This window comes from Equus caballus, chromosome 4 (assembly GCF_041296265.1).
Source record: "Equus caballus isolate H_3958 breed thoroughbred chromosome 4, TB-T2T, whole genome shotgun sequence".
In the NCBI taxonomy this organism is placed as follows: Eukaryota; Metazoa; Chordata; class Mammalia; order Perissodactyla; family Equidae; genus Equus; species Equus caballus.
Genome location: NC_091687.1, coordinates 43,735,377 through 43,748,501, shown reverse-complemented (window position 1 = coordinate 43,748,501; position 13,125 = coordinate 43,735,377). Strand labels below are relative to the sequence as shown.

Below are 13,125 nucleotides of genomic sequence, written 5' to 3'. Positions count from 1 at the left end.
CACCTGGATGGCTTATTAAACTATAGATTGCTGGGCCCCGCCCCCAGAGCTTCTGCTTGGGTAGATCTGGGGTAGGGTGTGAGAATTTGCATTTCTAAAAGTTCCTATTTGATGCTGATGGTCCAGTGACCACGCTTTGAGAACCAGTGGCCTAAAAGCTACCTGTTTTCATTGTAAAGATTTGATTTCTACTCATCTGGAAGACTTTCTTTTTTAATCAGCACTTTTGGAACGTCTGCTAGTTTCTGTTCTTTGCCAGAGCTGAGGCTGTGGAGGAGTGAGATGCCTTCTAGGAGATCGTGGTCTTACATCTCTAGTTTCCCAATGTAAGAGAAGAGCTTTTCTTTTCTTTACATTTTCGTCTTCAAATTAGTATCCCTTATTTTATGTAGGTTTTCTTAGGTTCTTCCCTACTGCCCCCTGTTAGCCCTAGTGATGATTTTGAGTACACAATTCTGTACCACTGTGAATTATTAAGGTAATGAGGCAGCGACTGAGGCTTGATTCCAGTGTAAGAAAGCCAGTTTTAAAATATTCCCATGTGTAGAAAAATCTTTCCCAGTGTCCTCCTCCTTTTGGCTGCTGTAACTCTACTAAAATGAGAGTGAATTTATTTGTCCTGAAAGATATCTTTCTGGTTCTCCTTGCTATGCTTCCTGCTACCCCATTTTAAAAACCAGTCATTGAAGTTATGTTATTGTTGGCTGTTTTTTTGTATCTAGGATGTACCCAGCTAGTATATACATTTTGCAAATGCTGTTGGTAACGTATTCAAACTATTATATCTGATGTTTGTCATGTTAAAAATTTTACATATTTAGTGAGCCTCAAATTTTGTTCTGTGGAACACAGATTCATGGAATTGACCTGAAATTTCCATGCTAAAGTTAAGTGAAGTAAACTTCTCCCAGTTTATGGAAAAAAAGTATAATGCATAGTTTTTCCAATTCTAGATCCCCCCTCTTTGTTCTTTAAGCTCAGCTTAGTGTGAATGTTATGTGCTTGAGTATAAAATTCTCTATTGTATTGATTTAAGTAGCAAATAGTAATATTGCATAGTCATCTGCCAAGAATCATTTTCCTTCTTGGTGATTTACTCCCTGTTTGAAACCCAGTTACTTTATTTAAAACTCTTAATGTAAAAATTTTGGTTTAATGGTGGAATGTATTCTTGTAAATGCAAATTCAGAAGAATAATGATAAAATCACGCAATTAGATTATAAGAATAGTAGCTGTAAATATTTACATGCTATTAGTGTATGAGAAAAAATATAACAATGAAAATCAGCCTTCTGGAAACTAAAGTTTGATGAATCTTCTAAAGCCCGATGAGCTAAGGCTTGTCAGGTGATGCAAAGTGTGCATGCCCAGCTGCTGTTCTGAGCTGGCTTAAAAAGGGAGGCTACGTTTCTGTGGCTTCCTCCTTCCAGCTCGTAGAACTTCCTGGGTTTGGTTTTGCCGCCAGATGGAGTCCATCTCAGTACACCTTCAGAACACTGGCACTTCTCGCTGTAGCTTTGTGTTGTCTTCAGTGAAGCTGTTAAGTGTTCTTCCTTCACTGCAAATGACACCAAAACAAGAAGGTAAGAGTGGGAGGTAGAAGTAGAAGTGGGAAGTCTGAATAGCCACGCAGCATTGGGGAAATAGATGGAATTAGTGCAGAGGTGGGGCCCAGAAGGCTCTTAGCAGTTTTTCTGAATCCATGCCCTATTGAACTGTAGTTATCTGTGCTTCAGTAGAATGTGCCCAGGACCTGATACGCATTTCAGTGGGCCTCGAGGAGTTCCGCACTGGCCATTAACCATTTGCTGTACTTGAAACTTTGGGTCTGTTTTCAAGAAGTAGCATTGGATGGGACTAGGGTAGCAGAGGAGATGAGTTAGGGAGACCTCAGTGTTTGTTTAGTGGCTTGGTGAATGTTTTTGAAGACTCGTGAGTTCCTTTCCCCTCCATCCTCCTAATTTCTCCCTTCTCAAGTTATGAGCCAGGCTACTCATCATGTAGACTCTTTCAAGAGTAAGCCTGGTAGGACGTAAATACTTTTCGATAAATAATACAAATAATAGATATCATTTATTGATTGTGTGGCCTTTTTATTAAGCACTTTATGTAATTATCTCCTATCACCCTTTCAACCATCCAGCATGTCCCATTTTGTAGACCAGAAAGTGAGGCTGAGAGGTCGAGGAACTAGCTCAGAGGTCACAGAGCCGTTGAGTTTTGAGGTCAGGCCTGCCCCCAGTCGAGGGCAGTCTGACACTAAAGCCATGTTCTTAATCACAGCACTGGATAGATACTGCAAACTGGTGGGGGTAGGGAAGAAATTGGGAGATTCTTGATTTCTGGGCGTGTGCTACATTATATTAGTGGTTAACGTTATGGTCAGTTTGGAGCTGCCTATGATGTGGCTCAATGGAAGGAGCACCACAGTAGGAGATGGAAGATTTGGCGTCTGATCTCAGCTCAGAAAACACTTAGAAATATAAGCACAAATTGGTGCTAAATCTGACTTTTGGGGAAATAATTGACTTTTTCTGAGTCTTGGTTTCCCCTTCTGTAAAATGGGGGCAGTAATATGCTCTCTCCAAGTCTCAGATGTGCTGTGAGGATCCACTAAGGTAATAGTCATGCTTTGAAAACAATGAAGCGTTTTATATACGTTAGGTGACATGGCTTAGAGGTGTTGGCTCACTATATGGATTTTCTCCCGTGCCCTAGACCCTGGAGAATTACAAAGTGAAAGCTGTATTCTTTCTCTCACAGAGGTGTGGTCCTGGTGGTGAGCAGTGAATCTGCATTTCGGGATCAGTAAGTAGAAGAATGCTGTGCAAATGTAGGGCCAGCTAAGTTCACTCTGAAGTAGCATTGCCCAGGGAAGGCTTTATGAAGAGCACGGCATAGTGAATTAATTAGATTTTAAAGGATGTGGTATTTAGATGGAGCAAGAATAGTTCACTTTGTGGAAACTTACCTTTGCTTTTTTTTTTTTTTTTAAAGAAAAGTGACCTTCATTTAGTCACATAAACTAATGATTTATTAGGATGGTTGTGTTTTAAAGATTTTTTTATTTTTTTCCCTTTTTCTCCCCAAAGCCCCCCAGTACAGCGTTGTATATTCTTCGTTGTGGGTCAGTCTAGCTGTGGCATGTGGGACGCTGCCTCAGCGTGGTCTGATGAGCAGTGCCATGTCCGCGCCCAGGATTCGAACCAGCGAAACACTGGGCTGCCTGCAGCGGAGTGCGCGAACTTAACCACTCGGCCACGGGGCCAGCCCCAACTTACCTTTGCTTTTAAAAAGAAACCCAACTGAGTACCAAGGGTCACCATATGCCTTTAAAAAAAATGTTACTTGGGGCCAGCCTGGTGGCATAGTGGTTAAGTTCGTGTGCCCTACTTTGGCGGCTTGGGGTTTGCCGGTTCGAATCCTAGCACTGCTTATCAAGCCATGCTGTGGCAGCATCCCACATATAATACAGAGGAAGCTGGGCACAGGTGTTAGCTCAGGGATAATCTTCCTCAAAAAAAAAAAATTTTTACTTATGGACTGTCTCGAGATGTGGAACTCAAAGGGAATTTCTCCACTCATAAAGAAGAGGATGGAGGCATTTTTATGCTGTTCCGTCTTCTCCAGTAGTGTTCTTCCTGTCCCACCTTTCTCAGTATATAGACCTGTAGGTCTCTATATATAGAATAGACACCTATAGGAGGGAATCTTCTCCTGAAACCTTTAGGTCAGCACTATCATTCATCTTAGATTGGTTATCAGTCTGTTTTTTCATTCTTAATTGAAGAGCAAAGAACACTAACTAATTCAGGATTTTTAAAAGATTATAAATTCTTAGGGATAAAAATAGCATTGGTGGTTATAAGTACTCAGCTGAAATTAAAAGAGTTATCAGTCATATTTTGGGAAATAAGGTGACCAACCAACTGGTTTCAGAAAAACTACCTCTCCCATTCCAGTGATTAGTTAATAAAATTATTCCTGACAGTGGCAGGCCAAGAAGCTCAGGCAGTTACATATTTAGAGACAGAGAACCCATTGTCCAAAGATCTCAGAAGAGCCTTTGCAAACACACCGAAGGGATTTAGAACAATTTGCATAAATCTCCCCATGGATAGCGACATGGCTCCAGTATTGGGGTGGTTCCAGGAACCCCTCCTTGGCTGTATCATGGAGTGACGCTGTGCTTGGTGAGAATTCAGTCTCATGATGGTTTTTGCCAGCAGGATTAGGTGATGGGACACTGAATAAGCCCACTGTTTGGTTCCACATAAGGACTCTTTTGTGTTGGCCTGGGGCAGCCATGTTCAAGTTTGTCTTGCTTTTTCCCCAATAATGTTTTTGGACTTTGTGGGCTGGAGAATTAAAATTAAGCACAACACCTATTCTGAGCGAATCTGTCAAGGTTTGCTCTTCAAAGGCAATCATAGCCCCTTGTATTTCTAGAATGTGGAGAATAATAGTCATATCTTTGTAGACTTCTGATTTCTTAAATTAAAAGTTGGGGAGAGGAGGAGACTTTTTACGCCTGTTCATGATAGGGCTGTGGGAAGTAATTCCCTTCTGTTTGATAATATGATTTGCCTTGTTCACTAACTTTTTTAATAACTGTGTTCTCTTGCATAGTTAGAAACAAGCTGTACTTTAATATTTAATATTCCCCTATGAAAGGGTATGGGGCACACTGGAGTGTAGTTTAAAAATACCAGGTGGTTACAAATCTGTTTCAACTTTTTTCTTCTTTCTGAAAAAATGATATACATTAAACACTACATATTAGGAGCTTTATGGTTTCTTGCGCAGAATATTATCATTCTGGAAGCCACATAAGGAGTCTAATATAAAATCTGGGGAGTTGTTTATGCACTGGGGAAATTTGGTGCTTTAAATGCAATAATGAAATCCACTAATTTCTAACCTGGAGTTTGTTTTCTTTCAGTCTGCTAGCTTGATTTCTCAGCTTTGTTCTAATAATATAAACATTTTTCTGTTTATTTATAGGTGGCTTTAACCAAGAGAGCAGATCCAGCTGAGCTTAGAACAATATTTTTGAAGGTCAGTATAAAGGAATCTATTTTGTTTCTTATTTGATTTGTGTTCTGTAACTTTTAAAGATTATTTTCAAGCAGGTTATTTCGTTGTTATATGTTTAAAATATCTCAAAAGGTATCTTTACTTAAGACTTCTAAAAGAGATCCTTTACAATTATATCTATTTTTTTTAAGTGTATCGGAAACTTGTAGGTGATTGTGATCATGTAACCTGTAAACATGGTTTACATTTTAATTTCTTTTATCTCATTTTGGTGTCAGGTATTGAAAAGGAGTTGCTGGGGATTTAGTCTTGCAACTTATCTACCTTTCCAGGATTGACCTGTGCAGTTTGATGAAATGCTTTTTCTCCTAAGAAGTTTAAAGCTCTTTGTAAACATCTCATAATCCTTCATTCATCCACAGGGCCGATTCTTGTCTGTCATTGGTGGAAGCCCATCATCGTTGTTGTTACCACCACCACCACTAGCACTACCATCATCCTCATCATTGTGGTGCCCCATGTGAGGCTTCACTTTGAATAATAGTAGATAGTAGATCACAACAGACAACATACAAGTTTATTTCCTTAGTTTGTTATACTTTGACCTACTTTGTGAATTGGGCAGTGAATGATTAATACTCTAAAAGTCTACCTCAGGTTCCCAAACACTGAACCACTTTTAATGTTATTCAGCTGGAATTAAGGTTTTCAAAAAAGAAAAGCCCACTTTCATAAAGATAATTTGAAAAGTATATATGTGGGCCTTTTCTAAACATGATAATAATGCAGCTGTGCTGTACGTAAAGAGGACCAAGGCTTCACATGAGAAACTTGATGTTCTGCTATGTATTGAATTTATGGCTTATAAAGTTATTAATTATGAGCATCACTTTCCTCATCAAAATCTGTTACTATTTAAAAAAAAATTGAGAAATCAGGGAATTTGAACACTGACAGGTTTATTTGATATTAAGAAATTGTTATTGGGGCCGGCCTGGTGGCACAGCGGTTAAGTGCACACGTTCCGCTTCTCGGAGGGCCGGGGTTTGCCAGTTTGGATCCCGGTTGCAGACTCGACACTGCTTGGCATGCCATGCTGTGATAGGTATCCCACATATAAAGTAGAGGAAGATGGGCACGGATGTTAGCTCAGGCTCAGTCTTCCTCAGCAAAAAGAGGAGAATTGGCAGTAGTTGGCTCAGGGCTAATCTTCCTCAAAAAAAAAAAAAAAAGAAATTGTTATTGATTTTTAGGCTGGGTAACGGTATTCTGATTATGGGAACTGTAAAGGTCTTTTTCTCTTAGAGATATACACTGAAATATTTACAGGTGAGATTTTCATGTCTGAGATTTGCTTGTCAATAATCTAGTTTTAGTGGGGTAGGAAAAATGAGTGGGCAGTATGATGATAATTTTTGAAATTGGGAAATGTAATATTGGGCTTATTATACTATTCTCTCTACTTTGAACATTTTCATAATAAGAAGTTACAAAAAATTGTAAAGGTTAAATGAAAAAACTTTTATGAAAGTGTTCAGCACCTGATATGCATTAGATATTGATTCAGTAAATGCTTGAAATTAAATAATTCAAACACAAGAGAAACAAAGACTCCAAAAGAAAATAGTTAGAAATATAAGCAGTTTTGGGAAGAAAAGAGGATACATTTGTAAGGAGGTTTGTTTTATGTATAAGACAGCAGAATTCTTTATAAATTTGTTTTTAGCCCAGAAAGGACAATACAGGATGAAGATTCTAAGGTGGAAAGGTATTCTGGGTAATCAAAGTCTAAAAAACTGAAATGCGTTTGTTTCTTACCTAGACTAGTGTCTCTTGCTATGCATGTTGGGCCCACCATGACTGGGATGAGCATGTATGAGGGAAGCATAGAAGTTTTCAGCATCTGTATTTAAGGTCTATATTGTAAAACTCTAAGGATGTAATTCTGGAAGACCACTTGCAGAAGAGCAGCTGAGAGGGTTGCCAGAGAGCCTAGAGAAATGGATAGAGCTCATTAACTTGAGCTGGCAAAGTCATAATCATTCTTTGAACTCAGGACCTGTCTGTTACTTCTATTTCCTAAGCCAGCCATAGTTGCAGGCATTCTTCTGACAGGAAATGGGAACAACTTAGAATGTCTCAATAGATGGATGCATCTTGGATACTTATTGGTCTCATGGTGTGAATCCAGTGGAAAGGCTGTATAAGCTGTGTCCACTTTTTGAAGCCACGTGACAACTGGTGAGGCTAGGTTAAGATCCTACTTTAGATCTTTTGGGACCAGATAGGCAAGTACTGTCTTCCCTTGAGGTGGCCAGGACTCAATGGCTTTTGAGTGAGAGTTCTGTATGACTTAGAGTCTGAGGGGATGATGTGGGGGGAATCATCCCTGAAGAAAACAGTGATCAGCAGTTTCTGGAAGAGATTGTGGATCTGGCAAAGGTTCGAGTGATCTCATCAGGCCTGGATAGTGTGGTACCGACGCAAATCCACCTTGGCTCAGCATGCTGAGGTCTCTTGTTTACCATCTACCGCAGACAGTATTGTGGTGGGGCAAGAATAGGGAATAAGGCGCCGTGGGGGCTGTGCCAGGCACGTCTCCACTCTGGCTGGGCTTTTCAGTTAAGTATGGATCAGCAGTAAGCACACTGTAAACCTGACTACTTTGCTGATTTTCTATGACTTTTCTCCTGACTTTTCTTCCTAATAAATATTCCAGCCTTCTTTCTGCTAAACTAGTTAGAGGATTCTTCTGTAGCTTGGGGGCAGTGGAGAGAAGCTCCATTATACCTTTTGGACTAGATGTGCTGGTAGCAGGAGAGTTGGCAGCTGTGGAGATTAGAGAAAGCCAGTGGAACTGAGACAGATTAGGGAAGAGGGATCCTGGAGGGCTACAATGGGCCCATTCTGGCTTATTTTATGTTTTGGAAAAGAGTTAAAATCAATTCCACTTTTTCTTCTTTTTTTGAAGTTGCTTACTGTATGTTAATACAGTGTTAGGTGTTGGGGAACTAGAGATGCATAAATCATGGTTCCTGCCTTTAACTGTCTCACTGTGTGTGTGTTTAAATGTGAAAAAAGAAAAAGCTGTAATACGGTTGATAAGCATAGTAGAGCATTAATTGGCAGAAAGTTGATGTGGGGCTATAAACATCTTCTTAGGGTCATTCAAGTTACGCAGAGGTGGTGATGTTTGAGCTGGACTTCAAGATGAGTACGTATTTATGAGATGGAAAAGGCAGAGGAGGGTTTGGGGCAAGGGAGGACCATTCCAGGCAAAGGCAACAGCGTATGCAAAGCAAAGAGCTGTAAGAGGTGCCAGGTGTATGAGTGGCCTGGAGCATAGGGTCTTGGGCAGTGGTACTGGGATGGGAGGTAGGGCGGGACTTGGTGTAAAACATTCCCAGCTTAGGGCAGAATAGCAGGCTGTTCTTGTGCTAAGTGGCTGTTAATGTTTTGTTTGGATGTGGAAGTTGAAGTTCAGGTGTAGTCAGTTTTGTTTCTAAATGTTGACATGCTTTTTTTTGTCTGCCTAATTCTTTCACTGCTGCTTCACGTTGATTTAAACAGGTATGTACTGAGTGCTTACAGTTTAAATAAAACACATGAAACTTTGCAGTGAGTGGTATGTGCAAAGTAGGCCTAAGCGATGACCATGTCTTAAAGGAGTTCAGATCTTATACAGGAGACCAGATTTCCAGGCATGCAGCAGGTAAAAAAGACTCTAAGTCTACATACTCAAGGGTCCATGTGTGTGGTTAAAGCAAATGCCACAGGAAGTGGATGGACAGACAGTCCCCATGGTGGGTAGTGTCAGAGAAGGCTCCTTGGAGAGGGGACTTGAGGAGGCTCAGGGATGAGTGGGAGCTGGAGAGGCACTGAGGAGGGTAGCCGTGGCATTCTGGGAAGAGGACCACATTCAAGGGAAGGCCTGGAGATGAGTTTGGGAGCAAACAGCCTCTCTAGGTTGAAGGGATCTTGCTCAGTCGTCAAATGTTTATTTAAATTCAACTGTGGCAAGCAAGGACTCTGTGGAGTATTACAGGATGTGGGTGACAAAATTAGAAAGATAATTGGGAGTTTTGTATTTCTACTCAACAATAGGAAGCCATGGAAGGTTTTCTCAGTAATCCAGTGACGCGGGGAGGATGCATTTGAGATTTGATTGGTGCAGTAAGGCCAGGAGGTAGACAACCTTGGGTGTAATCCTGGTGTGAGGCCATAATAACTTGATGAGGGTTGTGGCAGCAGAGGGAGTGGAGAATGGGCAAGTTAAAGACATCTTGAAGGACTATTTGATGAAAATGACTGATACTGTATAATAGATGAGAGAGAGCAGGGGATAAATATGACCACTGGATATATAGCCTGGGTGTAGGGAAGTGCCAGTAATAAGAACTGGGAAATTGAGGAGGAAACCATTAGCTCAAGGGAGTGCAAAGGAGGTGATGTATACTGTTTAGAAGAATAGAGTCAGAAGTAACTGAATGACTAGTGGAAGATGGGAAGACTGTGTAAAGGGACTAGACAAAGGAAATAGACCATATTACAAATTGTAATAGTAAGGTGCAGTGAATTGAACTTGGATTTGTATAATTATTCTTCGTCAACAAAAGAATATATTTTTAAAATTTTTGTAGGCAAAATTGGAAAAACAGTTCATTCCTTTTTTGAAAAACTTTTTGCTTATGAAGAAGCAGTTTATATTGATTGATGAAAATTTTAAAACCCGAAGTATATAAAGAAAAGTAGCTTGTGATCCCAACATATATAAATACATATTTATATATAGATATATCCATTTTTTTTCTCTCTCTCTGCTTCTCTATCTCTGTGTATGTATATACATTTTTTTTTCCTAACAAGAGAAAAATTACTGTTTGGTAACCAGTTTTCTCCCTCACATAATATGTAACAAATACCTTTTTCTGTAATCGAATGCATTTCTACAGTATTTTTATTGTTGCATGGTATTCCTATGTATGGCCATTTTACCATAATTTATCTAGCCACTCCCTATTATTGGATAGTTAGTTGTCTTCTCTGTTTGCTGTCATAACAACACTATAATGAATATCCTTGAACCTACATTTTTTCATATAGCTAGCATTTTCTTAGCATAAATTCACAAAAGTGACATTGGATTAAAGACTAGGTTTGCAACATTTTAAGGCATTTGATTCTTGGCAGACTGCCTTTCATGAAGGTTGTATCAATACACATTTTGGGTAGGAGTATGGAAGTTTACATTTCTTCACATTATGTTATCAACTCAGATATTGTTAAAAAGATAGAGCAGCAACAAAAGAACCTTTCTTCCAACTCGGTAGTTGAAAAATTGCATCTTATTTTAAATTTGCGTTTCTTTGATCAATGCAATGTATTTATTGACAATTTATTATTAATTACATTTTAACTTTTTATTATGCTAATCTATAAACATACGGAAAATAGGTAGTACAGTAAATACCCACATAACCACTACTTAATTTAAATTAATATTTGTCATTAGTTTCACATATATATTTAGTGGTATATTTCAGTGTGAGTTACATATCACCATAATTCACCCTCAGTACTTTAGCATACAGCTTCAAATAATGAGAACAATCTCCTTCATGGCCACAGTACCATTGTGCAGCTAATAAAATGGATAGTAATTCCTTAATAACATGAAATAATCCATATTCAAATCCTTAATTGCGTCTTATTCCATCTCTATAAAAGGGAGACAGGGTAAAGAATGGTGATCTGGTGCGCACAGCATTTCTGAGTGGCTGGAAAACAGTCAAGGAGAATTCGCCCTTCAGTCCCAGAGGTGAATGATTTGTGGCAAAAATGGGCAACGGGATGATTATGGTTCTGACCTGGCTTGTTCACAGTTTATAGACCTGTATGAAAAGACTAGAGGTAAGCAGGCCAGATAGGACCCCTGCCCTCTGAGCATACAGTGTAGTGACAGATTCCTTTATTCATTGGGGGTGATGGTGGTTTTTGTGGTGACAATTAGTTTATTAGTCAGAGTTCTCCAGAGAAACAGAACCTCTAGGAGATAGCTCTGTCTCTAGCTATATATATCTATCTAATTTGTCTGCCTAATGAGATTTATAAGAGGAATGGGCTCATGCCATCCATCATGGAGGTTGAGAAGTCTTGTGATGTACTGTCTGCAAGCTGGAGACCCATGAACATCAGTGCTGTAATTCAGTCTACGTCTGAAGGCCCGAGAACCAGGGCAGCTGATGATGTAAATCTCAGTCCGAGGGCTGGACAAGATATATCCCAGCTCAAGCGATGGGGCGGGGAAAAAAGAGGGGGAGTTCTTCCTTCCTCCACCTTTTGTTCTATTAGGCCCTTAGTGAAGTGGATGATGCCCACTCACATTGGGGAGGGCAGTCTGCTTTACTGAATTCACAGATTCAAATGCTAATCTCATCCAGAAACACCTCACAGACACACCCAGAAACAGTATTTAATCTGGGCACCCCTTGGCCAGTTAAGTTGACACATGAAATTAACCATCACAATTAGTATTCTATTAGTTTGTGCAAGGAATCCAAAAAGCCTCCCCATTTCATAAATTTGTGTTTAATCCTATTAAAACTTCCAAAAATTGTAAGGGAGAGAGGCTTCAGGAGAGAGGCTTGTAAAATCTATTCCCAAGGAAGGATTAGATAACTTTTAAAGATGTGGTAGCCGTAAGGTATAGTCCACCTGCCCTGGGGACCCTCTGTTCACTGCCGCAAGCGCAGTGGAGCTGCCTTTGTCAGCACGTTCTTCTTGTGATCTGCCTCTGTCTTCTTCTTACTTCTATCACTGTACATTAGTTTTGCCTGGTTTTCAACTTTATGTAAATGGAATCATAACAGTCTGTGTTCATGTGTCTAGTTTCATTCATGCTCACTTTATTTGTAAGATTCATCCACATTGTTGTGTGTATTTGGTGTTAGTTCATTCTCATTGCTGTGTTGTATTCCATTGTGTAAGCATACTACAGTTCATTTATGCATCCTACTGTGGGTTGACATTTCAGTTATTTTTCAGTCTTTTGCTATCCAAAATAATGCTGCAGGAGACATTGCAATGCTAAAGCATGTTTTTTGGTAACAATATATGTATATACACACACATACACATGTATATATGTATTTGTGCATATATGTACACACACATACATTTCTGTTAGAGATGTACTTACACGATGGAAATTGCTGGGCCTGTGGGTATGTGTATGTTGAGTTAGAGTAGATATTGCCAAGCAGTTTTCTAAAGTGGTTCACTAGTTTTCTCTCCTACCACCGAAGTGTGAGAATTGCATTTGCTCCACATTTTTGCCAACCATTATTATTTCTTTATCTTGTGTATGAGTAGTGGTATTGTGTTGTAGTTTTACTTTGCATTTTCAATGGAATTCTTTTAGGGGTCAGCAGCTTGAAAATGACGCTAAGGGTCATTTGGGGAAAATGAAAGTGTGATCATGGCCAAGAAAACTTCAAGAGAGAAGTAATACAGTATTTTTTTAAGCTTGCGTTCATTTGACAAGTATTTTTTAAACATGTTTCACTGTCTGCCAGGCACCAGTCTGGAAACTTGAGGACACAGCAATGAGAAAGACAGGAAAAAATCCTGTCCTGACAGAGCTTTCCCTCTAGTTATAGCAATTAAGATATATGTAATCTTACAAGAGTAGACAGGTCAATTGACAAGGATGGTCTGGAAACATCGCCTGCTGCTGTGATGACAAGAACTGTTAGCCCATCCTGGCATTCCCCCAGGGAGTTTGGGGGCAACCTTGAAATCCATCTTCACCCCAGGAAGCCACTGCCAACTGATCATAACTGGTACTGAAGATGGACTGGCTTTCCCAGCCTTTCCCCAGTGATCATATGATAATTTAGTATGTGGTAAACATGGCATCTGAAAGATGGGGAAAGGGAGAATGATTGATTTGTGGTCTTAGGACAACCAAGAGATTAAGTGGAAATAACTAAAGTTGGAGGATGTATTTTTTGTGTGTTACGAAATACAAAAATGAAGTACCAGTGTATTGAAATTTGAAGGTGAAAGATCTAACTTTAAAAAGACTA

General features: G+C 39.6%; 1 protein-coding gene across 2 annotated transcripts in view; it reads left to right on the top strand.

Moving 5' to 3' along the window:
* Positions 1 to 13,125, top strand: part of SLC25A13 (solute carrier family 25 member 13) — a 195,997-nt gene that overhangs the window by 22,493 nt on the left and 160,379 nt on the right. For both annotated transcript variants that reach the window (XM_023639244.2, XM_014739147.3), the window contains exon 2: positions 5,006 to 5,059. In XM_023639244.2, coding sequence (XP_023495012.1) covers positions 5,006 to 5,059 — 54 coding nt within the window. The remainder of the gene's footprint in view (positions 1 to 5,005; positions 5,060 to 13,125) is intronic.